The 26,870-nt window shown below is 43.5% G+C and overlaps 1 protein-coding gene across 1 annotated transcript in view; it reads left to right on the top strand.

Moving 5' to 3' along the window:
- Positions 1-25,339, top strand: part of ANKDD1B (ankyrin repeat and death domain containing 1B) — a 718,121-nt gene extending 692,782 nt beyond the window's left edge. The window contains exon 16 of the mRNA XM_085632291.1: positions 22,562-25,339. Within this exon, the coding sequence (XP_085488417.1) occupies positions 22,562-22,620 (59 nt within the window). The 3' untranslated portion in view covers positions 22,621-25,339. The remainder of the gene's footprint in view (positions 1-22,561) is intronic.
- Positions 25,340-26,870: the final 1,531 nt, after the last annotated feature.

Below are 26,870 nucleotides of genomic sequence, written 5' to 3'. Positions count from 1 at the left end.
ATCGAAGCATGCCTATTCAGCGGCTTGCGCAATTGTCGTGGGTACATTCGTAAATGGTGAATTCCTATACGCATACGCAGACATTGGATGATTGTACCGCGCAACTGGCGGAGCTCCGGGCTCTGGTGCTTGCACTGGAGTTTGCTGATCCACGAGTCACTACTCTTATAGTAAGTGACTCCTTTTATTGTGTCCAGTCCTACAATGACAATTTACACTTCTGGTCTCAAAACGAATATCGCGATACCAAAGGTAGCACAATTAAGCATAGATTGCTTTGGGTTCGAGTGGCAGACTTTAAAGAACGTCTCCCTCTTGTGAATGTAATTCACACTCTTGGTCACCAACGACTTGGTGTCCATGCTGTCGGTAACAGCTTGGCTGACGAGGCAGCAAAAACCGCAGTGGCTACATACTTAGTGGCAGCAGTTACAAGATCTAAAAGTAAGATTGATGATGACATCTTGGCAGCTATTGCTGCTACAGAGAAGGGAAGTGATTACCCGAAGGGTTTTCCTTCTCGTTATTTTTATCACTTAAATCCTGATAACGTCCCGTTAGTGAGGATTAACGACGTTGGTGACAGAATTATTCCCAACGCGGACTGCAGACCAGCTCTGATACTAGCAGCGCACGAGGGGTTGGCATCTGCCCACGCCGGCGTGTCCGCTACTATATCTCTGTTACAACAACGTTATTGGTGGTTCGGTTTATACAAACAAGCGCGCGCTTATGTTCTTGATTGTGACATTTGCCAACAGATTAAACCTTCCACTGTTGCGCGCCCACCACAAACACAGTTGTACATATCTAATAAACCATTTGGTTGTGTTTATCTAGATCACTGCGGTCCTTTTTCTTCTGATACTGCGTACAAGTATATCTTGGTTGCAGTGGATTCGTGCACACGTTTTCTTTGGGTATGGCCACAAAGGAGTGCTGATTCATGGACTGTCATCAGGGATTTGCGTGTCTTTGTGGGAACTTTTGCGTGTGGTACCTTCCATTCTGATCAGGGCCCTGCGTTCACCTCTAAGGCTTACAAGGAGGCTATGAGAAATTTGGGGGTCCAAGTCAAATTTTCGTCCCCCTACCGACCTGAGGGTAATAGTGTGGTGGAGCGAATGAACCGTGACTTAAAGCAATCTTTGACAGCACGAGTTTTAGGCACAGGCCGGAATTGGCTAGCCCACTTGTATAACGTCCAACGTGCACTTAATAATCTCCCTAGAAGGTCTCTGGGTGGGCGGACCCCATACATGATGCTCTTCGGAATCAGAATGTTTGTCCGAGACCTTGATGGTCTAGACATGGCGGCGTCGACCGCACCCTTTGACGTAGATGATCACTGTGCTGTTTTGCAGACCCTACAAGAAGCCAGAGACACTCTATCGAAGGAACACTTGCCCTCCACGTCTGATGCTGAGCTTCAGATTCCGGTAGTCGGCTGGCTACCCCGAGTTGGAGACCTGGTCCGTGAGAAGGTGGAGAACAAGAAGGAGTTTGGCCCCTCTTATCGTGCACCAGTTCCAGTGCTTGGAGTGCAGGGTACAAGAACAGTCATTTTACCTCCACTTCCTGGTCGCAAAGAAAACAGGTACATCTCTATTGACAATGTCAAACTTCAGCGAGTGGCCGATACTTCTTAGTATGACTCCAGCAGTTTCATGCCAGACGATGCAAAGAAATTCAGTGTTGGTTCCTGCTTCTACCACCTTGTCTGATGTTGCCATCGAGATGCAGTCAGTTGCTGATCCCTTGTTAATACCGCCGGCTGGTGGTCTGCCCGAAGAGACTGAGTATGCTTATCCTACAAATGGTCACTCGCCTGTTTTACAATCTACGGCGGTTAACCAGTCACGTTTCTCCTTTGACACTACCTCATTGCCTTCTACTTCCCCTTCGAACATTGCTATTTTTGCTAGTTGGTTCAAAAGACATTTTTTGATTCCCCCTTGGACATACGTCTGGCTAGTGCTTATAAGTATTTTTTTGTTTATGTCCATTGGATTTGTAATTGTATTTTTCCGCCTGGTGAATGGCCACTATCTCAAAGAGAGATCTACAATTAGACTGATCAATGGAACCTTGGCCCCCCACTCCTCGTCCCACATCATGAAAAGGGACCAGACTTTTGTGAATATTACTGCCTGGCCCGTTTTGGATGGAATTGCGTGGGATGCTGTTAAATTCCAAATTCATGGTCCTACCGAGGTCATCAATGTACCTAATGTATTTAGTGTTTCTATGGGTGATGTGGTTAAGCAGAACATTCGTTCTGATGATTGGGATGTTCATGCCATTGAAGCACTGTTTTCTGATTTGAAATATTATGCCGCTTTTGATGCAGAAGATTTATATGAGAATGCGGCTAACTATGCAGAACAGTATTGTTTTCAACATTATGGCAATCACTTCCTACATAAAGCTAATACATTTAGAAATTTTGTAAATTTTACCCAATGGGAACACTGCCCTACCCCATCTTTATACAAGAAAAACAGGAGCAAGCCCGTTAACCCAGCTGAGACCGGGTAAATGTAGTAACAAAAAACAATGTCTCAACAGGGAAAATAAATGAGAGGACCAATCAATACAAAATTCAATCAAGAGAAGGGAAGACAAGAGAGACCAAGGGGTAGAAAAGGAAACAGATTTTATAATTAGATACACAATTGGTATATACAATTCAAAATAACCATAACAAACATATGTGCACTGACAGTGAAGTGAAGAAGTGAACGGCGCAGTGACATAAGTGTGAGAATGACAACAAGATACGGCAAAATAATTCAAATAAATTCAAGGTCGAGGAGAGTTATATACAATGGATAATTTACACATAATCATAAAGGTCTCACAGGACCCTGTAATTAGCCACAAATAATGCTGTCCGGTCGACGACGTTTCAACCTCCTTGCGTTGAGGTCATCATCAGGACTCTGGTTATTGAAATATTTTAAAATACCTATGTGTAAGAGAAAAAAGGGGGGAAGATAATAAATAGAGAAGCCCAGGGAAGCCAATAACGTGCAGCACAAAAAGTAAAAGCATAATGAATAAGTCAAGAGCAAACAAGGGGATAATCGTACCTGTGTCCGTGGTTAATTTAATCACCACCTCATAATTAATTGCAGGATAATGTGGAACCAAGAATAAAGTCCGTCACATTTAGAAGGATATCTTCAGGTGTCTGAAATAATAATGAAGGAGACTATAGGGGTGGTCCACTATATCAATGCATGTAACCTAGTAACGTACGATGGAAGGCGCTTACCTATAAAGGACACCAAAACTAAGGAGGCCCACAGGAACACCAAAAGGCATGCGAGTTGCGCTTCGGAATCGGCAATCTATCATGGAAAGGACATACGGAAATGAAACCGTGCTTTAACCAGCAATGTATAGTGGTGAAAAGGGGGCAGAGACGCTTACCGGGATACTAATGGAGAATCAATTAGTTAAGTGTGGGAAAGGCACAAGACATCCAGCGGTGAGTAATCCGCAGCGTTTGAAAAAATCAATCAGCACTCTGAGGAAAAAGCAGAGAGCGAGCTGTATGAGAGGCGTGTAATGACTCCGCCAAATCATAACGGGAACTGAATAATCAGGCCAATGGAAAGAAACCCTTAAATGACTTACTGAGATAGGCTTGTAAATCGCCAGGTAGCGGGATCAGTCCAAGCAGGGCCACACCGTCTAAACGAGTAAGACGTCTAGCGTGTGAGAGACGCGGACACCGGAAATAAACTAACCGGGTCATGTGACCGCATCAAGGACACAAAGGAAGGACTACAAGGTACGAACATGGATAGGGAGAGAGGAAAGAGGACAGAACAGGTAAAAGTGAAGAGGAACACCCGATCAGTGTAATGACCAGCAATATTAATTAAATTTCTAAAGAAGCATCTTAAAAAAATACAAGTATCACCCACTACAATTCGTAAGTTCAGAACGGACCTATGATTAAAGACAAAACACTTTACAAAACTGAAACATTAATGATAAGACAAAATTGGCAAAGATTGTAATTAATTGGAAAGCATGTAACAAACATGTAAAAAACACAAGACCAATAGCAAATTATGAAAAACACGAATAAACAGAGAGATCATTACAAAGTCACTCAATAAACATTATCTATTACGAAACAATTGAAGGGCAAAAAGGACAGGGGAAAAACAGGCAGGGGGGGGGGGGAGAGGGAAAAAAACAAGGGGAGGGTACGGAGAAAACGGGGGGGGGAAGGGGAAGGGAAACAGGGGGGCGGGAAGGGGGGGGGGGGGCCAGGAGGCGGAAAGGGGTGGAGGAAGGCCGCTGGGATAGCCAAACATTTTTTTAAACAAAAAATGACAAATTGCAGTAAAAAGACTCAAGCAATTAGAAATTTTCACACACTGCCGAAGAATACTACAATCTGCACATCAATAGGACATCGCTGGTAAAAATGAGCAACAACACGGGAAGTATGAATGCTAGCCACTCACGATGACTGTGTTCCATTCATCTAAGGAATTCAATCCATGTGATACAGAGTTACAGCGTGTAATCCAACGACATTCGCATTTATTTAGTAAGGTCTGTAAATTGCCACCACGGATCGGCAATTGTGGACAATCTATGACTTGCCAAGTCATATCAGATTCCGAGTGGTTATGCTCCTTGTAATGCATCACAAGTGGAGCAGTAACGACGTTACATCTAATGCGACTTTTGTGTTGGGAGATGCGTTGTTTAACCATCTGTGTAGTCTGTCCGATGTAAAATAAATTACACGGACAGCGTATCACATAAATAACATTGGTAGTACGACAATTGGAAAAATGTTTCAATTGATAGGTGTGTGAAGGAGTAACAAAGACTTTAGTATTGATAGTCAAATCACACACATTACAATTTAGGCACTTGAAGTGGCCTATTACAGGTGGTAAATTCCATAAAGTAGTATTTACAGATTTTTCTTTGGCAGGCCAGGTAATGGCATGGACAAGCTTGTCACTCAAATTATTGCCCCTCTTATATGATAAAAGGGGGGGATCCGTGAAGTGTGGAAAAGAGCGTAGCAATTTCCAATTGTTCTTAATTATCTTGGAAACCTTGTTACTGCTGGGGCTAAAAGTAGAGACAAAAGGGATACGTGTATTGACACGTTTGATGGAAGGTGCCAAAATAATTTCCCTATGGTTATACCAAGCTCTTTTTAGAGATCTTCTGACCAAATGTGTGTTATTGGAGGTTAATGAGTTACAACGACTCAAGGAATTTGTTCCTTACAATTTGCCACTCACAGAAAAACTGGCTATTGACAGTCTCAGCAGTAATCAAAATTTAATAATAAAACCAGCCGACAAGGGGGGCGGAATTGTCGTGATGGATCGTGAGGATTATGACTCAGAAATCCTCCGCCAACTTGACAACCCCCTGCATTATTGCAAATTGACTTCAGACCCTTTGCGTTCCATCCAAGCTAAGATTGCCTCTGTTACATCTCAGGCACTTTCGAGTGGCATTATTAACAAAAAAGAACATGATTTTTTTAATAGCCCATTCCCTAGAACACCTGTAATTTACACCTTACCGAAAGTCCATAAGAATTCATCGACCCCTCCGGGGCGCCCGATAGTATCCGGGTGCGGATCTGTGTTGGAACCCCTGGGAAAATATATTGACTCTATCCTGAAGGTTTTTGTCCCCTTGACTGACACCTTTGTCAAGGACAGTACACATCTAATCAACATCATAGATGACCTTCCCTTTAACCCTGAATCTGATTTTATGGTCGGTTTAGACATTGAGTCTTTATATACTAATATTCCCCAGGCTGACGGACTTATGGTCATGGAGGTGATATTGAACACTCGCCCTTGTCCTACACGCATCCCTACAGAATTCGTGGTTCAACTGTTGCACATAGCCTTGACCAACAACTATTTTCTGTATAAAGATACACATTACCTTCAGGTTAAAGGTGTATCGATGGGTGCTTGCTTTGCACCGAATTTTGCAATACTCTATGTTCACCATTTAGAGTCCACCATTTTTCTGAATAGCAGTAATCCTTTTCTCATCAACATTACTCTATGGCGCAGGTACATAGACGACATTTTGTTGCTATGGCATGGCACACATGAGAATCTTCTGTCGTTTATTACTTGGTTGAATACCATCCAAAACCATTTAAAATTTACTTCAGATGTGCGTAACAATGATCTCCCTTTTTTGGATCTCACATTACATGCGGAGGATGGTCTAATTGGGACATCCCTATATCGAAAACCTACAGAGCGTAATACTCTTTTGGCCTATTCTAGTTACCATCCTCGAGGGCTTAGAGATGGCTTGCCTTACGGACAGTTCCTCCGTATACGGCGGAACTGTAAGTGGAGAAAAGATTATTTTCGAGAGGCAGCTATCCTCTCGGCAAAATTGATCGACAGGGGCTACCCCAAACATTTGGTCAGAAGATCTCTAAAAAGAGCTTGGTATAACCATAGGGAAATTATTTTGGCACCTTCCATCAAACGTGTCAATACACGTATCCCTTTTGTCTCTACTTTTAGCCCCAGCAGTAACAAGGTTTCCAAGATAATTAAGAACAATTGGAAATTGCTACGCTCTTTTCCACACTTCACGGATCCCCCCCTTTTATCATATAAGAGGGGCAATAATTTGAGTGACAAGCTTGTCCATGCCATTACCTGGCCTGCCAAAGAAAAATCTGTAAATACTACTTTATGGAATTTACCACCTGTAATAGGCCACTTCAAGTGCCTAAATTGTAATGTGTGTGATTTGACTATCAATACTAAAGTCTTTGTTACTCCTTCACACACCTATCAATTGAAACATTTTTCCAATTGTCGTACTACCAATGTTATTTATGTGATACGCTGTCCGTGTAATTTATTTTACATCGGACAGATTACACAGATGGTTAAACAACGCATCTCCCAACACAAAAGTCGCATTAGATGTAACGTCGTTACTGCTCCACTTGTGATGCATTACAAGGAGCATAACCACTCGGAATCTGATATGACTTGGCAAGTCATAGATTGTCCACAATTGCCGATCCGTGGTGGCAATTTACAGACCTTACTAAATAAATGCGAATGTCGTTGGATTACACGCTGTAACTCTGTATCACATGGATTGAATTCCTTAGATGAATGGAACACAGTCATCGTGAGTGGCTAGCATTCATACTTCCCGTGTTGTTGCTCATTTTTACCAGCGATGTCCTATTGATGTGCAGATTGTAGTATTCTTCGGCAGTGTGTGAAAATTTCTAATTGCTTGAGTCTTTTTACTGCAATTTGTCATTTTTTGTTTAAAAAAATGTTTGGCTATCCCAGCGGCCTTCCTCCACCCCTTTCCGCCTCCTGGCCCCCCCCCTTCCCGCCCCCCTGTTTCCCTTCCCCTTCCCCCCCCCCCCCGTTTTCTCCGTACCCTCCCCTTGTTTTTTTCCCTCTCCCCCCCCCCCCTGCCTGTTTTTCCCCTGTCCTTTTTGCCCTTCAATTGTTTCGTAATAGATAATGTTTATTGAGTGACTTTGTAATGATCTCTCTGTTTATTCGTGTTTTTCATAATTTGCTATTGGTCTTGTGTTTTTTACATGTTTGTTACATGCTTTCCAATTAATTACAATCTTTGCCAATTTTGTCTTATCATTAATGTTTCAGTTTTGTAAAGTGTTTTGTCTTTAATCATAGGTCCGTTCTGAACTTACGAATTGTAGTGGGTGATACTTGTATTTTTTTAAGATGCTTCTTTAGAAATTTAATTAATATTGCTGGTCATTACACTGATCGGGTGTTCCTCTTCACTTTTACCTGTTCTGTCCTCTTTCCTCTCTCCCTATCCATGTTCGTACCTTGTAGTCCTTCCTTTGTGTCCTTGATGCGGTCACATGACCCGGTTAGTTTATTTCCGGTGTCCGCGTCTCTCACACGCTAGACGTCTTACTCGTTTAGACGGTGTGGCCCTGCTTGGACTGATCCCGCTACCTGGCGATTTACAAGCCTATCTCAGTAAGTCATTTAAGGGTTTCTTTCCATTGGCCTGATTATTCAGTTCCCGTTATGATTTGGCGGAGTCATTACACGCCTCTCATACAGCTCGCTCTCTGCTTTTTCCTCAGAGTGCTGATTGATTTTTTCAAACGCTGCGGATTACTCACCGCTGGATGTCTTGTGCCTTTCCCACACTTAACTAATTGATTCTCCATTAGTATCCCGGTAAGCGTCTCTGCCCCCTTTTCACCACTATACATTGCTGGTTAAAGCACGGTTTCATTTCCGTATGTCCTTTCCATGATAGATTGCCGATTCCGAAGCGCAACTCGCATGCCTTTTGGTGTTCCTGTGGGCCTCCTTAGTTTTGGTGTCCTTTATAGGTAAGCGCCTTCCATCGTACGTTACTAGGTTACATGCATTGATATAGTGGACCACCCCTATAGTCTCCTTCATTATTATTTCAGACACCTGAAGATATCCTTCTAAATGTGACGGACTTTATTCTTGGTTCCACATTATCCTGCAATTAATTATGAGGTGGTGATTAAATTAACCACGGACACAGGTACGATTATCCCCTTGTTTGCTCTTGACTTATTCATTATGCTTTTACTTTTTGTGCTGCACGTTATTGGCTTCCCTGGGCTTCTCTATTTATTATCTTCCCCCCTTTTTTCTCTTACACATAGGTATTTTAAAATATTTCAATAACCATAGTCCTGATGATGACCTCAACGCAAGGAGGTTGAAACGTCGTCGACCGGACAGCATTATTTGTGGCTAATTACAGGGTCCTGTGAGACCTTTATGATTATGTGTAAATTATCCATTGTATATAACTCTCCTCGACCTTGAATTTATTTGAATTATTTTGCCGTATCTTGTTGTCATTCTCACACTTATGTCACTGCGCCGTTCACTTCTTCACTTCACTGTCAGTGCACATATGTTTGTTATGGTTATTTTGAATTGTATATACCAATTGTGTATCTAATTATAAAATCTGTTTCCTTTTCTACCCCTTGGTCTCTCTTGTCTTCCCTTCTCTTGATTGAATTGTGTATTGATTGGTCCTCTCATTTATTTTCCCTGTTGAGACATTGTTTTTTGTTACTACCCCATCTTTAGGCAGTTCACCTACCTTGGTGGATAAATATACTTATTTTACTGATTTCAGTGTTTCCAGCCCAGCATCCTTTTATTTTAAAGTGATGCCTGAGTCTGCCTCAAAGGTTAGACTGACACACACCAAATTGCTATATAGTCCTTTATGGATGAGTTGTCAATCAAAGGTTATGACCTGTGGAAGGCTACTGTTGATCTTAAATCGGTTTGGGTTCCAAACCGTGGCAGGTTCAGGGAACTGAAGCTTTACATCGTGCCTGTCTTGTACCAAATCATATGTTGTTTTTGAATTCAACCATCTTCCAGACCACCTGTTTCGGATTGGCCACTTCTAAAAAACTGAATTTCCCCTCAGTCCCGGATCTGGGCGCTTACCCAAATTGGGATAACCACACAGATCTGTCCCTTCCTGCTTTGCAGTCATTAGTTTCTAATGCCTCTTTAAATATTTCGACATTTAGTAGTGATGGATGGTTGATTTGGCAAAGCTGTTCCGATACCGGTCAACGTCGTTTTCTGGGTCTAAAACCGGGGTATACGCAGCAGCGCGTAGACCCTCGGTTTGAGTCCTCTCATACAGTAACTACCTACTCTGTAGGGAAGTTATGTCAATCCTGGCTGCGACATTCCACCTTGGCATCTGTCAAAGTTCATTTATCGAAATTACATGACAAAATAGATTTGAATGATTTTGTTAAAGGTCCTGTGGGTGGCAGATCCAAGAGGTGGGCGTATGCTATTTACAACGAAGTATGGAAATTGTCGCAAATTGAAGCAGCTTCGAGATTGAGGGCTATTGATCAAGCAAATATGGAAAAGGTATTGGCCGTTATAGATAACAGCATTAACACTCTTTCTTCCAGAATTTATACATTAGACGATATTGTTTCTTCAATTGTTGATATTGTACATGATGATATGTCTGTATTGTACCATGGTCAAAACCAGTTGCATTCTGTTATGCAGTTTGCATGGACATTACAAACGTTAAAGGCAGGAAAGGTCCCATGGGACTATCTGAATACGACATCATTATTCCTTCCCTTTAACCTCACTGTAAAGCAACAGTTCATGTCTATGAAAGATGCTACATATTCATTGTTACACATTGAAAAGTTGGAGCCGTTACCTTTCTCTGTGGCGGAATTGAATTCAGCCGTGTGGTTAGTACATGGGTTGATCACGCTCCCTTTCGCGCTTTTTAAGTTTACGTCATGCATGAAACACTATGCCCTGGGTAGATATGAACAGCTGGGTACCGCGTTCCTACATGAGGTTTGGTCTCTCCCTTTTACGTATAGATGTACAAGAGACGGTACAGAGGTTTACCTGAAAGGTGAGGAGTGTACCTCGACACCTGATCATTCTGTAGTATGTAGGCACATTCAGTTACACGGTGCATGCAATGTACATGCCCCAAATTTGGCCTGCGTCCTAAAAGGTGTCCCTGTGCCAGTGATTACACCATCTTTCACGCTGCTTGCAAACGGTAGTTATTTAATTTTAAGTAATGAAGCTTGCTGCGGGATGTTAGTGGGAATCCCATATATCGTAACTGTATCGCAGAGAGTAGTCTGCTGCAATAATGTTCTATTTCCACCCCCGCATGGGCGGCTGGATGTTTCCATCTGGCCTTCGATTCCGACCTTGAAAGCAGAGTTCAACAAGATGAGCAGAATAAGAGCTCTATTGTCCCAAAAAGAGGTGCCATTGACTTCCTCCCGGGAAACATTTGTCCTTCACGTGGCAAATACACGCACTGAGGTGCAGCCGCTTTTGAATACTAACCTCCCCCTGCATTTTGGAGCTTTGATCCAAACAATTTTCAATGCCTCGTCAACAACTGGCCTGGCTCATTTTTTTAAACTTGTGGGCTCAGGCCTCGTGACCTCCTTCCAAACTATTTTTGGTGTGATTCCGGCATTTTTTCATTCTATTTTTTCGAGCATCTTTGGCGGTGTCCCGCTGATTCTGGCGCTGGTGGCGGGTGTGCTACTTTTACTTTTCATTCTACGGAATGGCTGCACTTTCTGTGCCTAACGGCAACCTGCCCCGTCTGCATCTTCTTCGTGACAGGATGCTTGAATATTATGGTACGCTGCCATTGGCGACTTTGAGCCTGGCGTATGGATTATCCTTCCGGTATTCCTACTTTACCTGCGTACAACCTGTCTTTCACTGCCTCGATTGTCCCTTTGAATGGCCTATGGATTTGTGCTTGACCAACACGGTGTCTCCGGTGCCGGATTATGATCGACTGATGAGACCCTTAGTGTCTCACGAGTTTGCCTGTTCTGGTGTTCGGATTATGGCCTGTGGTGCGGCGCATGGTATCCTGGGTAATTGGGACATCGCAAGGGCTGCCTATGACTTCCTGGATATGAGTTATTTGGAAGAACACGTCGTTTGCCCTCTGATGGTGCTAGAGGCTCCGCTTATTGAAGAACATGTATGTTCCTTTTCTTTGATTAACTGGATGGCTGAAACTTTTAGTGGCCGTGCCAACGATTTTCTGTTGGAAGCTGTTGCTACGTATGCTGCATACACGTTCATGGATTGAGTGAACTGTCATCCGCTATGTTTTTTCTACCTTGTCCTGAACATTACCTGTGACTTTGGATTGCTGGCTGAAGCAGCATTTTTCGATTTTTTTCCTTTCCCTTTTTGAGGTTTTTTTTCCTTTTCTTTTTTCTTGCTTCGAACTTTCTCTGACCTGATACTTGGTTTCAATTTGAATACGCCTTGTTCTGCTCTGTCGAATTTGAACTCTGCGTTCTCTCATTTCTTCCCTACTGGTTAGTGCTTCGATCAAGGGGGCATGTAGTAAGGAATCCCTTAATACGTACATACATTGTTAAGTTAGCATAACCACGTTAGATGTTAGAAAGCCATCTTGCTGCTTTTGCGCACGACACTGCATCTACATGTTATTGTTTACACAAACTGCTGACTCGCGCTTTGCCTCACACGAGAGCAATCTTTTGTTACCATCCCGAGCTCTGCGCAGCGACCTTGGTCTGTACATGGTGTAACAAACAGTCTGGGTCGTTAGACAATGCATGTTTTCCACTCCAGGTTGATCGACCCACTATTTAGCCATAACACACAGGCAGCTGCGAATACCTGAAAGTTGGTGCTTTTAATATTGCAGACATCATGTTTAATATTCAGACCGAAGACGAGCCTTCCTGCGAGAAGACTTCTGATGCTCCTGTGATGTGATTTCACTAAGCTGATCTTTGAGGTTTGGGGTCCCCTGTTCAAGCCTAAGAGACCTTTTATTAGCATAATAATAATATTAGCTTCTTAGTTAAGGGAAGGTGGTAGTATCCACTGTCATTTATAACATGATCACTCCCTTTATATTCTATGGTATTGTAACGATGCTGATGGTTTTGATTATAATCATTTGTCTGCTTGTATTAGCCAAAGTACTGCATCTTAGGACACGTGGTCTATAAAAATAAACTCTTTTTATTTTCACCGTGTCTCCGTTTATTCTTGTTGTGGACTGATGTGAGAATAATATACGAACAGGTATTTCTGATTCCCACCATTCCTGAGAGTACACTGAGTCGCTTGTTCTGGGTTGTCTTTTCATTGGGACCGCCGAGCTAGATCTCGGATAACGAATGGGACACTTATGCTAGCCGGATACTGGGTTCTGGGTTCTGAGGTGAGTTTCTGGTACACCACAATTCACTGAGGTCCTGGGGTTCTACGCATAGTTCTGTGTATAAGAAGAATCCCTGCAACATGATGTCATGTCAGTTACCACTCAAAGTCTTCCTTGCACCTTTTTACTTTTAGTTCTCATCATGACCTGGTCCCTGAAAACCTAGTCATAAGTTTATTTTTACCTATCTCAATGGTACTCATTTTATCGACCTTGGATGGATGAAAGGCTGAGTGGATCTGCCGGGATTTTAACCTGTGACCATGAGGTCGAACATAGGCCCTTGCAGTGGATGCATTAGTCCACTAAGCCACCAGACCCGGCTACAACATTACAACAAAAACACTGCCATGTACTCATCGTTTCCACATTCATCGCCACCCAACGATATTTGGGCCCTACTACAAGCCTGCTACTTAGTTATAACCCTGACTCCTCACAAAGCCATTAATGAAATGCAGGTGGGGAACAGCGTGCATTGCTCTAGGAGAGGGATGACATGGGAGATGTATGAGGGCGCCAGGTGCCCTGCAGGGTGAGTTGCTGGAACAATGGGTGCATATTGGCTGAGTCAAAAGAGCTTGATATATAAATTGTGCGGACATGATTCTGAACCATGCAATGAATTTGAATACTTCTCTGTAATGGTTGTAAATATGATTCCTAATATATGCGTGCAATACGATGTTAAAGTGATTATTTGTTTTCTTTTTTACACTGTAAGCCAAGTAGCAGTCTAATGGATGAGACCGGAGTTACTATCCACCATTATGTGAATGACCCTCAGCCCTATCTAAAAATGTTCATGTCTCAAGGATGGATTTTTAAAGATTTCCACTGAATGCCGTTTCTTGCTGGCATAGTACATTGATTGGAGCACTGAAATATTCCGCGCAAGCACTACAACCATTTTGCAAGCTAAGAATAGTGAATCAGGGTTGGAGACCCTTCAAATTACTCCTAAAACTAAACGGCAAATCTATCCATTTATTATTGACTGAACTAAATGCAGACGACTTCTTTCTTCCCAAATCTCTATGACAAAGCTCATTTTTATGCACACAACATCAAGACAATAGAGCATCTTTTCTCGCTTACCAGTCAAATAGCAATACTATATCTTGATATAGGCTGCCTCGACTTCAGCATTGCTCGACTCATGAGCATTCTGCAGTCGCTTCCCACAAAGCAGCCCAGCTCATCACATCCAACAGAAAATATACCCACATCTTGCCTTATTGGAGAGAGCAACCTAAACTACAATTCAAGCCCAGAATACATTTCAAGGTCAGTTGCCTAGCCTACAAAGCTAGTCACAAAAAAACACCTTATGTGGTCTAAACTTTAACTATCTCAGAGAACCTGGGAACTGTAAGATACAGTGACCCTTTTTTGCTTGAATCACCAAAATGTACAACTTCCCAAATACAGAAACAATCCTTTTATTGGTGCAGCAACTAACTGCTGAATTGGGCTCCCTCTGGAGCTTTATACTCAACCCATTTTGATGTGTTAATGAGCAATTTAAAAACTCAGGGGCAGATTTAAAAGCCCCTTACGCCACTTTTGTGCCGCCGTTGCGTCACTTCTGTGATGTAGCAGCGGTGTAAACCCAGCACCATGCTGCGGGGTATTTACAACGTGCCGCATCTAGGGAGATGCGTCACGTTGTAAAGCCATGCACCACATGAAACCTGCGTCAGGTCTCATGTGGGCGTTTTGGCGCCGGGGGAGCGTTCTGGCGCAGGAACGCCTCGGAAAAGTGGCTGAGTGAAATCTACAAGATTTCACTCAGTCACTTTTCCGAGCCCCCTGCGTCAAAACCTTGCGCCTGCTTGAAGCAGGCGTAAGGCTTGACACACCATGTCAGACATAGACAGGGTTGTCACAGTGCTGGAGTTGCGTCGCGCCCGCGACACAACACCAGCACTGCGCCAACCTTACGGCAGCAGATGCGACCTGCATCTGCATTTCCTTGCGCCATGATGCGCCGCATTCTAAATGCGGCGCATCCGTGGTGGCGCAAGGATTGAGATGCGTGTCGCAAGTTTCCTGGCGCATCCCTGCTGATTTGCAGGGATGCGCCAGGAAACGTAAATCTGCCCCTCAGTTTTCACCCACTTCTGTCAAAGACTGTACACTGAGCCAGCTCTGAGAAGTTTCTGAAGCATAACTATGATAATTCACAAAACTGTGATAACAAATATATATTTTAAGACCAATTGGCATATGGATTATGGCGCTTTGACCAAGGAATTTAAAAACTAACATAATTGAGAGAAGCAATAATGCCAAAAGAAAACTCTTCCATGTGCTCTCCAAATGAGACTTGCAATGGAGAAGAGGGTGAAAGTCAGTGGTGAGCCAGTAAAAGGTTTGAATCACTTCAGGAGTCTCTTGATTCTCTGATGAATACTATTCCTAATGGCCAAGATCTGAACAATGACCATTGACAGTGGGCCCTATCCAACTATGCAGTGTTGTCTCTGATTGCTGCACTGGTGTCATGTTCCAGGCCAGGCCTCGGGTAGACCTATGTAATAAATTATGTATGTTTCGCTCAAATGTCCTCAACAGTTGGGGGGGGGGGGGTATGTTATACTGTTTGTTTTTTCTGTAAAAATTGAATAAAGAGATATAAAAAAATAAACCTTCCTTCAGTTCTTGCAGTAGCCAGAAGGAACAACGGATTATCACTGTCATTCACAGAAGATTCCGTATAAGGAAGCCAATGCACTTGTTTAATTCACTTTTTCAGGAGGTGAATGGCTTCTTCCAACATTCTTGGACGAGACCGTTTAGCACAAGCTTGAACCATATGTTCAGCATCACCAAAATATTGACACAGCTCAGTCTTGCACCATTAACTGCCCCGACTTACTAAGGCTCTCCTTTAGGCAACAGGTTCATTGAAACGTCAGACTGACCAGAAGAGAAAACAACTGAGAAAATTAGAATAGCTTTCTTGGGACTTCTTTCTTTTCATCTTTCTTTTCATCTTTCTTGTAATTGGCGTTCAGTAACCAGCACTAAATCGATAAGGCCAGAAAATGAAGTAGGACGTTGTGAAATGACCCCCTTGATCCCAACTTCTTCTTTCAAACTACAGTCAAAAAGTCATATGATTTCTTTTAATCCCAGGATTTACCAATTGAAGAAAATGAATCACTTACGTCAGTACATCCATTCCCCCCTGGCTGAATCTCTCATAGTGCTTTCCCAGCAGAAAACTCCAGTAAGGATGTTAAGTCTTCTTCTTAATTGACAGCTGGAAAGTATCACAAGTCTCCAAACAAGCATCTGAATTGGTTGTTAAAGGATTTACAAAGGCCAATGTAGATCCAGTAAGGCAACCAATAGGGTAACACACCTTTACTTGGTCTTAACTAAACTGTGCATGGCAAAAAGTAACGGCATCGTAAAAAAAATGTAAATATTCTCCTTATTTCATTGGCTCTCCAGAAAATTGTAGAGAACTTCAAGGGACTACTGGGATATCTGTAGACCGCAATTCCATGGTCTGCTTTCACATCGAATTTGCAAGACATATTTAATTTAACTCTTGTGCTAAGTCCTGTGAATGATCCATACTTTAAATCAAACCTAAGAAGTCATTTTGGGTATTGCAAGCTGTCAAGGATTGGATGCTGAGAAGGTCTGTTGAGCTCCCTTCTTGACTCGTAAAGGAAAGGCAACCTGAAAGATATCAAATGCCTCCTTAAGAGGGTCCCAGTTAGGAAGAAAAAAACACAAAGGGTAAAAGCAAACCTCCTAGGCAATTTTTAGCTCTTGACTGACTATTAAATCAAAAGTTATCAGGAAAGCACCAAATTCTTGCTGACAGCAGGAAAGAGGAAGAGCCAAGCAAGAGTATTCAGAAGTCAATGCAGTAATAGTTCCAACAGCAAGAAGCAAAAATCAAAGACAAAGATAGAATAAAAGGGTGCAGAACGCAACAGAAAGAACAAGTAACTTACCTTCAGTAATTCTGTTTCTTGTAGAGACTATGTATTCGCAGATTCCTCACCTTTTAAATATTCCCCAGACTCAAGCCAGAAGCTTTTCATCAGTGCCTCTGCACACTGGAAGATGGGATTGTGCAGCTCCGCACTGACACCGTTTTGCTCTGGTAATGATGTGCAGACCAATATAGGCCCCACGCCCATGTGCTGACATCAGTTGCTTGCGAGACTGCCCATGCCCCCAGATGCAGAGCCCCGAAAGCAATTTGGTGGACACTGTGAAGATTCCTCGACTTGGAATCATATAAATGGATAGAGTCCATTCACAGAATGGGGATGACAGGAGTGTTTGTGAATAATCTGTGCCTAGATAGTCTCCACTAGAAAGAGTATTATGGAAAGTAACTTGTTCTTCTGATAGAGACTTCTAGCCACAGATTCCTCACTTTTTGAATGGATACCAAAGTAATACCTATCCGGAGGTGGGTCTGTGAATGGACTCAAATCAGAAAGTATTGTAGGACCAAGCTGGAAAAATGCCTCTTGACAAACCTGGCTGTCCAGGCAATAGTGCTTTGTGAACACATGGAGGGTCGCCCAATAGCTGCTTGGTAAATGTCTAGGACAGGCACTCCATGTGCCAATGCCATGGTAGCAGCTTTGGCCCTGGTATAATGAGCATTCAGTTCTTCCAGAGACTGCTTTTTAGCCAGTGCGTAGCAGAGCTTAATACAGAGCCAGATCCAGCAGAAGGTAGTTCTTTTCTGCACTGCCATGCCCTTTTACACTCCAAAGAATCCCACAAAGAGGTGATTGTTCACACAAGTGGTCTTTGGTACCATCTATGTAGCAGCTCAGTGCACTTCTGGGGTCCAAGCAATGGAGTCTCTCCACCTTCTTAGAGGGGTGAGGCGGAGCATAGAATGCCAACGAGGTTAACCGTTTGATTGACATGGAACAATTTCACAACTTTCAGCAGCAAGGATGCCCTAGTTTGCAGAACCAGTTTGTCTGGGAAGAAGGTAGTGTATGGAGGATTGACACAAAGCCTGAAGTTCACTCAACCATCGAGGCGAGGTGATGGTAATGGGTAACACAGGCTGAATAGTAAGGAGCCTTAAAGGACAGCCTTGAAGCAGCTCGAACGGAGTGCACATCAGGTAAGTCTGGACCAGATTAAGTTCCATTTGAGCATTATGAAGGGGGAAACTTGTTGCAGGGTTTTCAAAAAGTGCATCACAAAACGTGACTTAAACAACGGGGCTGATTTGGTAATCATAAGAAAGCGGAAAGAGATCCATTAACTGTGCCCAAACCAAAGCCTTGCAGGGCAAGAGACAAAACAATTAGAGAATGTCAGATAACTGGGCCTAGAAGGGGTCGATCTGGCATATGCCGCACCAAACGAAAAATTTGTCCAAGGGGCAGGCGTATAGAGCTTTTGTCGAAAGACGCCTGACTGCCAAGATGACATCAATCACATCTGGAGGAAGGTTGAAAGTGTTCAGCTGTAGCTGCTCCATCTTCATGCACAGAAATTCTGGTGGTGGTGGTGAATATATAGAGCCAAGGTTCTTCCTATTCACATGAAAAACGTACATTACTCCGGGTGTAACTTCCATTCATGATCCACTAGGCCCCGATAGCTGCCCCAAACTAGAAGTGATGCATCTGTCACCACTGTCAGTTCTGGGTGGGCAAGGATCTGCGCTGAACCAATCCTGGTCCAGCAACCAGGAATGCCAATTTTTTACAGTCTCACCCAAAAACAGAACATGGTTGGAGAGGTCCCTTTAATGTTGAGCCAACTGGGACTTCAGATACCACTGCAAAGCCTGCATATGCCGCCTGGCATGCTTTACTAGCAGGATGCCATTATTCCTAGCAGAGTCAGAGTCGACCTCACTGAAATCGCTGCAGAGTCTGAAATATCAGGATTATAGTCTGAATGTCCTAGACTGTCGTTTGAGGGAAAGGCATGAAATCAAACTGTGTCCAGAATGGCTATGATGGAGTATCTGAGAAGGAGTCATGTGGGACTTCAACATGTTGATATTAAACCCCATAGATGGTAGAACGTTCGCCATAGTCTGGAGGTGGTTGACAACTGCCTGGAGTGAGCACGCCTTCATCAGTCAGCCTGCGAGGTAGGGGAAGACTGGCACTACTGACCTCTGAAGATGTGCTGCCACCACCGCAGTCACTTTTGTTAACACGCAAGGGGGACTTGTGAGACCAGAGGTGAACAAAGGGGCCTGAAAATGCTCCTCTCCCACCATGAACCTCAGGTAGTGCCAATGGGCTGGCAGGGTGAGTATATGGAAATACGTGACCTGCAGGTCCAATGCTACCATCCAGTCTTCAAGGTTGACGGCAGACAAGTCCTGGGCCAGCGTGAGCATTTTGAATTTCTCTTTCTGGAAGAAGGCATTGAGAGGGCGCACCTGTAGAATAGGCCAAATACATCCTCCCTTCTTGGGCACCAGAAAGTAGCGGACATAACTGCAATGTCCTACTTCTAGCGCTGGCACCCTCTCATAGCGTCTTTGGCCAAAAGGGCTTGCACATTCTGCATCCTGCTGCAAAATGGAGAAATGGTCCTCCATTAGTCGCCATGGGGACGGTGGACGGTGCAGCAGGGAAGAAAGGAAGGGTAAGGCATAGACCTTTAACAAAATAAACAGAATCCGAAGTTATGGCTTTTTAGCCTGGGTAGAATCAGTGAATTCTGTCTCCTAACGAGTGGCTGTGCTCCTTTAAGGGCACCCTCAAGAGTTTTGGCAGGTGGGACTGCGAACTGAGTGGTTTGCGGACCTTGACCTCGACCACAAAACTGCTCCGTTCCTTGTGGAGGCTGGACAAGCTGGCTGTAGGATGTAGCACTGTCAAAGCCACAAAAGAGCAGTGGAACTACTGTGGTTGGCAAGGAGGAGCACAAAGGCCAAAAGAGCGTGAAGTAGCCCTCCTCTCCTTAAACTGCTGTAAAGCGGAATCAGCCTTGTGCCTTTTGGGTTCATCGACATGTTATGTTATGTTAATTATATTTCTTAAGTTCAACGGTTACCTGAGGGTGTCCTGGCACTTGCTACTGCCCTCTGAACAGAGGTAGACATGGGAACCTATACACTGAAGAGCCAGTTTTTCAATATTTTCCTAAACGCCATTAGATCAGTGGCATTCCTAATAGAGGTTGTTCCTTCCAAGCCCGTGCGGCACAGGTGGTGAAACGTCTCCCTCCCCAGTTGAATTTTTTGAAGGAGGGTACTAACACACTCTCAGCTCCTAGTGAGCGAAGGGCTCTTTTAGGGACATACCATTGAAATCGATGTTTTAAATATTCTGGACGTGTTCCTTGAAGGGCTTTAAAGACGTTGCACAAGGATTTAAAATACACCCGTTGTCTAACTGGAAACCAGTGCAACCTTTTCATTTCCTTGGTAACAGATACAAAGTTGAAGTTTGTTTAAATGTCGCTTTTGAATATTCAGGTAGCGGCTCTTGCAATCATCCACCCTCAATAGAATGAGAGATGTTATGACTACACGTTTACAGTCCTCTGGCAGGAATGGCATTATTTTCTTAATCATTCTAAGGAAGTGGAAGCTAGCAGATGCAACTGCTTTTATCTGGTCCCCGAAGGTGAGTTTGTTGTCACATGCATTCGTTGCAGGTTTTGAAGCCGTGGCCCAACCCCACACATCATCATCATCATCACCAATTAGCATTTGTAGAGAAAGGCACTAACACCCCTGGAGGTATCTGGACGCTGGGGTGAGAGGTCTCTGCTGAAAAAAGCCAGTCTTGAGGAAATGGCGGGAAGAAGGAAGAAATACAAGCAAGCAGCAAAGGCAAAACAGGAGGTAGAAAAACAGCAGAAAAGTCAAAACAGAGGGTAGAAAAACGAGTACAAAGGTCAACTAGAGGGCAGAAAAACCAGCAGAAAAGGCAAAACAGAGGTCAGAAAAATGAGCGAGTAGAAAAGGCAAAACAAAGAGTAGAAAAACAACCAGAAAAGGCCAAATGGAGTGCAGATAATAAGCAGAAAAAAGCAAACAAGACAGAAAATCGAGCATAAAAAGGCAAAACAAAGTAGAAGAGGGCAAAACAACGAGCAGAAAAGACAAAGCAGAGGGCAGAAAAACAAGCAGAAAAGTCAAAACAGACAGCAGAAAAACGAGCAGAAAAGTTCAAATAGAGGGCAGAAAAACTTGCAGAAAAAGGCAAAACAGGGGGACAAAAAACAAGCACAGAAGGAAAAACAGCAAAAAAAAAAGAGCAGACGACGCACAGAGGGCAGCAAGTAGACAGGCAGCAGAGGGTAGCGGACTGCAGGTGAGCTGAACAGGAGAACTGTCGCAGGGGGAGCCGGCATGAGGACCTGCTCCCCAGACACCACAGGTATACCTGGTGGTGATCTTCGACAGAAATTCGTTTTTGACTCCCTACAGGGCTTAAAAACTGTCGTTTTAGGGGGTGACATCCCTTATACACTGGATAACGTTCAAGAAAAATATCTAAGAGACACTGAAAAAGGTCCAGATCTGCGACTGGTGGTGCGGAAAGAAAGGAACTGATATCACCGTTTGAGAGTGGCACCTATATAGGCGCTGCATGCACTTCATTTCCGAAGCAGAACAGCATTGTTGCGGAGCCGCAGGGCGCAACCTTCCAAAGTGCAGATCTACTGCTGAAAAGCTTCCGGATCCAGACTGAGGCCTGGTGACTATTCAAAAAGTGAAGAATATGAGTTTAGAAGTCTCTATAGAAAACAAACATGTTGCGATAAATCCATCACTAGGAAATGTCTCCTTTTATATCATTCAAACAGAAACCGACAAGACAAGAAAAGATTCTAGTTCTTCTTGACTTGTGAACCTCAGAGTAACCTGGACAGAGCACCATCTTGGAGCTGACAGTTAATAAGGCTTGAGCACACCCCTTTCCTGAAACTGATGGCGTCGTGTTGGCACACAAAAAACCCCAAGTTTGACATCCTTTGCCCAGCTCTGAATTTAGCAGTTCCGCCATCGCCTTTCTTAGCTGACACTTAACGCCTCCTGGGTGACCTTGAGCGTGGGAAAGCCAGTGGGGTCTGGATGGTGAGGTCGCCTCACCACATGCTGAGCGTCGCGTCTCGTAACATGATGCCTGACTGAGCAAGGACACCTGTGACTCCGGAGTGCTTGCTGTCTCTGGTAAGCTCTCGGCACTGGTGTAACAATCTTTTGGACTGACAGAAACGTCTTCTGGCACCGATGGGCCTTCCTCCGCAGTGCACATTAAGGAAGGCTTTTAAAGATGTGTCATTTTTTATGTTGCACATTCACATATGAAGTTAAAAGAAGCATTTATGGAATTACTGCTTTATACCTAGAAGATCAATGAAAAATCGAGAATCCCAGATCCTAGGCTCATTGGTGGTAGACTAATCATTCATTTTCTTTAAAAACAATCAATTCGATTGTAGTCCATCTATACAATTCATATCGACTAATGTACATTTTATCCCAGTACAATTTAACTGTCAGCATGGAGATCAATAGATTTATCTGCATTGATTTTTCTGTAGCAAGTTTGACCCTTTGTGTAAGTTTTTAAAGTTTGTGTTGAATGCAGCTAAAGAAAGAAGTAATTGCACAACATAGATTTTTGAAGCAAAGAAAAACCCCACTGTACATTCATAGTAACAGAATTAATCAAGCTTCATGACACAGATGCTTTCTCGAGTGACATTTGCATATATTTTCTGTTTTATACTCCTACACGTTTCCTTTATCTTGCAGAAAGCTTCAGATCTGAAAGCACCGGGGACACAGATTCCAAGAAGTGTATTGTTTCTTGACATACCCGGAGATGAAACGGATGACGGCGGCAGCGGAAGTGCAATTGTGCTATTCTCAGGATCCAGACGACAAGATGTGAGCTCCAGCAGATGATGCCTGCACTTTTAGAAGACATTATATCATCGTCTAAATGAAGAGGCTGTCACGTCTGTTTTGGGCAAGAATCCATCGCAGTCATTTCAAACGAACTCCAGCCACAATATCTTGTTTTAATATGAAATTTAAAAAAAAATGTATTGTCGGTGCGACTGCACCTTGGGATAAACAATTATCTTGATTGAGGTTTATGCTAGATTAGTCACGCTTTTATTATAACTGAGAGACGAGTCTCCCTAAAATGTCCTGTTTTCATTTCCTATTACAGTTACGTTCAGATGTCACAAAATGACAGGCCTACTTGCTTGTGACAATTTATTACACGTGCGTAGTGATGTCAGCACACTCACTTGTTATGCAATCGCATTTAACAGATGGCTGCCTCATACAGAAAGCGCGAGTGGCAGCCCGAACACGGACACTTTAATTGGTCCCTGCCATTGCTGGCACAGTGTACAAAAGAACAGTGGCCTGGCAGGGAGCTCTGGATACCTGACATAATTGCTCTGCTATGGTTCTGGAGACATGACGTCCTTGCTCTGCTATGGTTCTGGAAACATGACATCCTCGCTCTGCTTTGGCTCTGGAGACCTGGCGTCGTTGCTCTGCTATGGTTCTGGACACATGACATCATTGCTCTGCTATGGCTCTGAAGACCTGGCATCCTCGCTCTGCTATGGCTCTGGATACCTGACAAAATTGCTCTGCTATGGTTCTGGAGACATGACGTCCTTGCTCTGGTATGGTTCTGGAAACATGGCATCCTCGCTCTGCTATGGCTCTGGAGACCTGACATCATTGCTCTGCTGACCTGGCATCATTGCTCTGCTATGGTTTTGGAGACATGACATCCTTGCTCTGCTATGGCTCTGGAGACATGACAGCCTTGCTCTGCTATGGCTCTGGAGACAGGACATCCTTGTTCTGCTATGGCACTGGAGACCTGGCATCATTGCGCTCCTATGGCTCTGGAGACCTGACATCCTTGTTCTGCTATGGCTCTGGAGACCCGGCATCATTGCACTGCTATGGCTCTGGAGACATGACGTCATTGCTCTGCTATGGCTCTGGAAACATGACATCCTTGCTCTGCTATGGTTCTGGAGACATGACATTTGTGTTCTGCTATGGCACTGGAGACCTGGCATCATTGTGCTGCTATGGCTCTGGAGACCTGACATCCTTGTTCTGCTTTGGCTCCGGAGAACAGGCATCATTGCACTACTATGGCTCTGGAGACATGACATCCTTCTCCATCCTTGCTCTGCTATGGCTCTGGAGACATGACATCCTTCTCCATCCTTGCTCTGCTATGGTTCTGGAGACATGACGTTCTTGCTCTGCTATGGTTCTGGATACCTAACATAATTGCTCTGCTATGGTTCTTGCTCTGCTATGGTTCTGGAAACATGACATCCTCGCTCTGCTTTGGCTCTGGAGACCTGCCATAATTGCTCTGCTATGGCTGTGGAGATCTGGCATCGTAGCTCTGCTGACATTATGGCCATCTTGCTCTGCAGATGGGCAACGTGAATAGATCCTAAGCACTTAATTCTTCTCTACAGGAGATAGTCAAAACATCTGGAAATTTCTGAGTTATGAAGGACACAAGTTGTTTCTGTATTTGGAAGATACAATACTTCAGGGAAAATATCTGTATTATATCCGAAAATAGCTTAAAGAAAGTCCTGTGACTGCACAAATGTCAAAAAACTGGTGAGTACAGAATCCTTTCCTTTGAGAAAGGAAGGCAGAGAGCACTGTTAATGTTAATACAAGAGTAGACGTGGGCATCAACTACAATGGCTATCATAGGTGGCAGCATGGAACTACTCTCCGAAGGAGCAACTGCTACCATGGAGCAAGCGCGAAAAGACAAATGTGTTTCAAGGGCTTAGCAAGTGATGACAGTCAATGTTGAATTACATCATCCGTTGACCTACAAGCCGTACAGGACACCCTTGTACATCCGCAATAGATTAAAAAAATGTTACAGTGCCACTAAAGCAGACTGACTCGCATCAAATTGATGGTCAATGTACAAAGGAGCCTTGAAGTCTTTCTCTGATTTGGAAAGCAGGACTGATTGATGGTTAGCCTCCATTTCGTCATCCAATCAAACCAGTCGAGTGGCCTAGAGCATCCTGCAGCTGCCTGGCACTGAGGTTACACATTTCAAGACCCTACCTGGTGCAGGGAGATAGGACAAGCTCCCCCAAGTAACAGCATGTGCAGATGCATTCTAGAGTTTGCAACAATCTTCGCAATCATTACAAATGTAAATCAATGGCAATCCTTTTTTTAACTTACTAATATGAACACTTCTGGTAGTTTGTCCATTAACGAAATAAAAATATTGAACTATAGAGGGCAAATTCAGATACCCTGCAGTAGCGTAGAGCACACAACTGCCCGTTTTTATTAGGCACCCAACAAAACATGACAGAAACATTAAGGTCACTCCCCTTTTCATTATCTTATATTTCCCATTCTGGTTGAAGATACCTATATTCTGTGGAAAGTGTAATATACCATACTTTTTATAACTGCCATTGTTTTTTTAGGATGCTGGAAATGTTTGACTTGCATTCAAATAAATGTTTTACTTTTGTGTTCCTTTTATTAGCGTCTAGCATGTCTTTGTTTTTCTTCCATGCTTGCCTCTTCCCTTGGAGACTAGTTTTGCACACAAATTTCTACTTATCTAAAAGTCTGGATTTAAACCTGTATGGGATCCAAGATGGCAGTCACAGTATCACGGAGGAGCTGGGCTTCCCTGCCACACTGAATGAGACCTATCTTGGAGGAGTTGCTTTCTTTAAGCACGAATGTCCTTGCCTATTCATTAGGGTTCCATCACCACTGAAACCCAGAAACTCCAGGTTATCAATGATATGTGATTCCTAATCCTCCTTGACCTTGCGGTGCTCATGGACTCAGTTGTTCCTATATTCTACTTAACTCTATTTACATCCTCTTAGACATTACTCAAACAGAGCTCTTCAACTTTGTCTCCCTTCTAGCTGCCAGACAGAAATTCGTCCGTCCAGATAGAACTTTCCAAAGTTCAAGCTACCAGTGTAATGTGGATTGCTCTAAAGTACTGTCATTACCCCAATGATCTTCAATCTCTACATGGAACCTCTGAGGGCCCTACCCATCAAGCAGGACATGGCCCTTCATCAATAGGAGGATGATATGGAGCTGTACCTTAATGTCAGTGGTATACCACAACCGAAACTGAATTCCTCCTCCAACAGTGGGAAGGCCCAAACCCAAATGAATGACTGCTTTCAAAGCAAACAATTGATTCATTTGTCAACTTCCCTCGCTTTCAATGCCAAGTCCATGGGCATCTATGTCGATCCACACCTTTCCTTCAAAGGGCAAATAAAGACGAAATCATGGACTGCTTAGTCTCACCTAAGTCTCCTATGAAAGGATAAAACCTTTTCTCTGAACCCCACCTGCCACTCATCAGTGATCGCTCTCCATCTCAAATGTTGACAGAGGCAAACCCTGTTCACTGCCCTTCCTGACTCAAATATCGCGCCCTTGAAGTTAATCTTCCAATTTATGTTGTGCCTAATCACATGCATTTATGTCCTGGTATTTATGTAGTGCAAACCTAATTGCAGAGCACTTAATAGGCAGCCTTGGATATGATTCGTAATGGTTTACAGTGAGGCAGGTAGACAGAAAGCTCCTATCCTGTAGGTGGTAGTGCTCCCTAAAGAGGTTGGTAAGTAAAAGACTTACCTTCTGTAGCAAGGATTCAAGTTTACTAACAAGAGACAGGAAAATCCGCATGTCTCCTGAAAAATATTTCAGGAGAAGAATAGAGAGGATTCCCATCCATTCACCAGATGTGCAGCAGAAAATGTGACATTTAGTGTGGAGACTGTGTTTGATTGACACTTGGAGTCACATTGCCAGTTTATGCTGGGAGGGAAGGGGTCTGTTACTCAGGAATATAGTGGCTGGTACAGTCATTTCTGATTTAACTGCAGATTCTTCACCTTATAAATAGTCCCCGGGCGTCAGACTGGATGTGGAAAACTCAAAACCAGTATTCCTGCACTCCGGTAGGTGAGGTCTTGTGGCTAAGTGTTAATGTTGTTCCACTTCAAAAGTGACACTGGCAGTCGCACAT

This window comes from Triturus cristatus, chromosome 2_1 (genome assembly GCF_964204655.1).
Source record: "Triturus cristatus chromosome 2_1, aTriCri1.1, whole genome shotgun sequence".
Classification (NCBI taxonomy): domain Eukaryota; kingdom Metazoa; phylum Chordata; class Amphibia; order Caudata; family Salamandridae; genus Triturus; species Triturus cristatus.
Note: the sequence above shows the minus strand (reverse complement) of the source record. Positions and strands in the feature narration are given on the sequence as shown.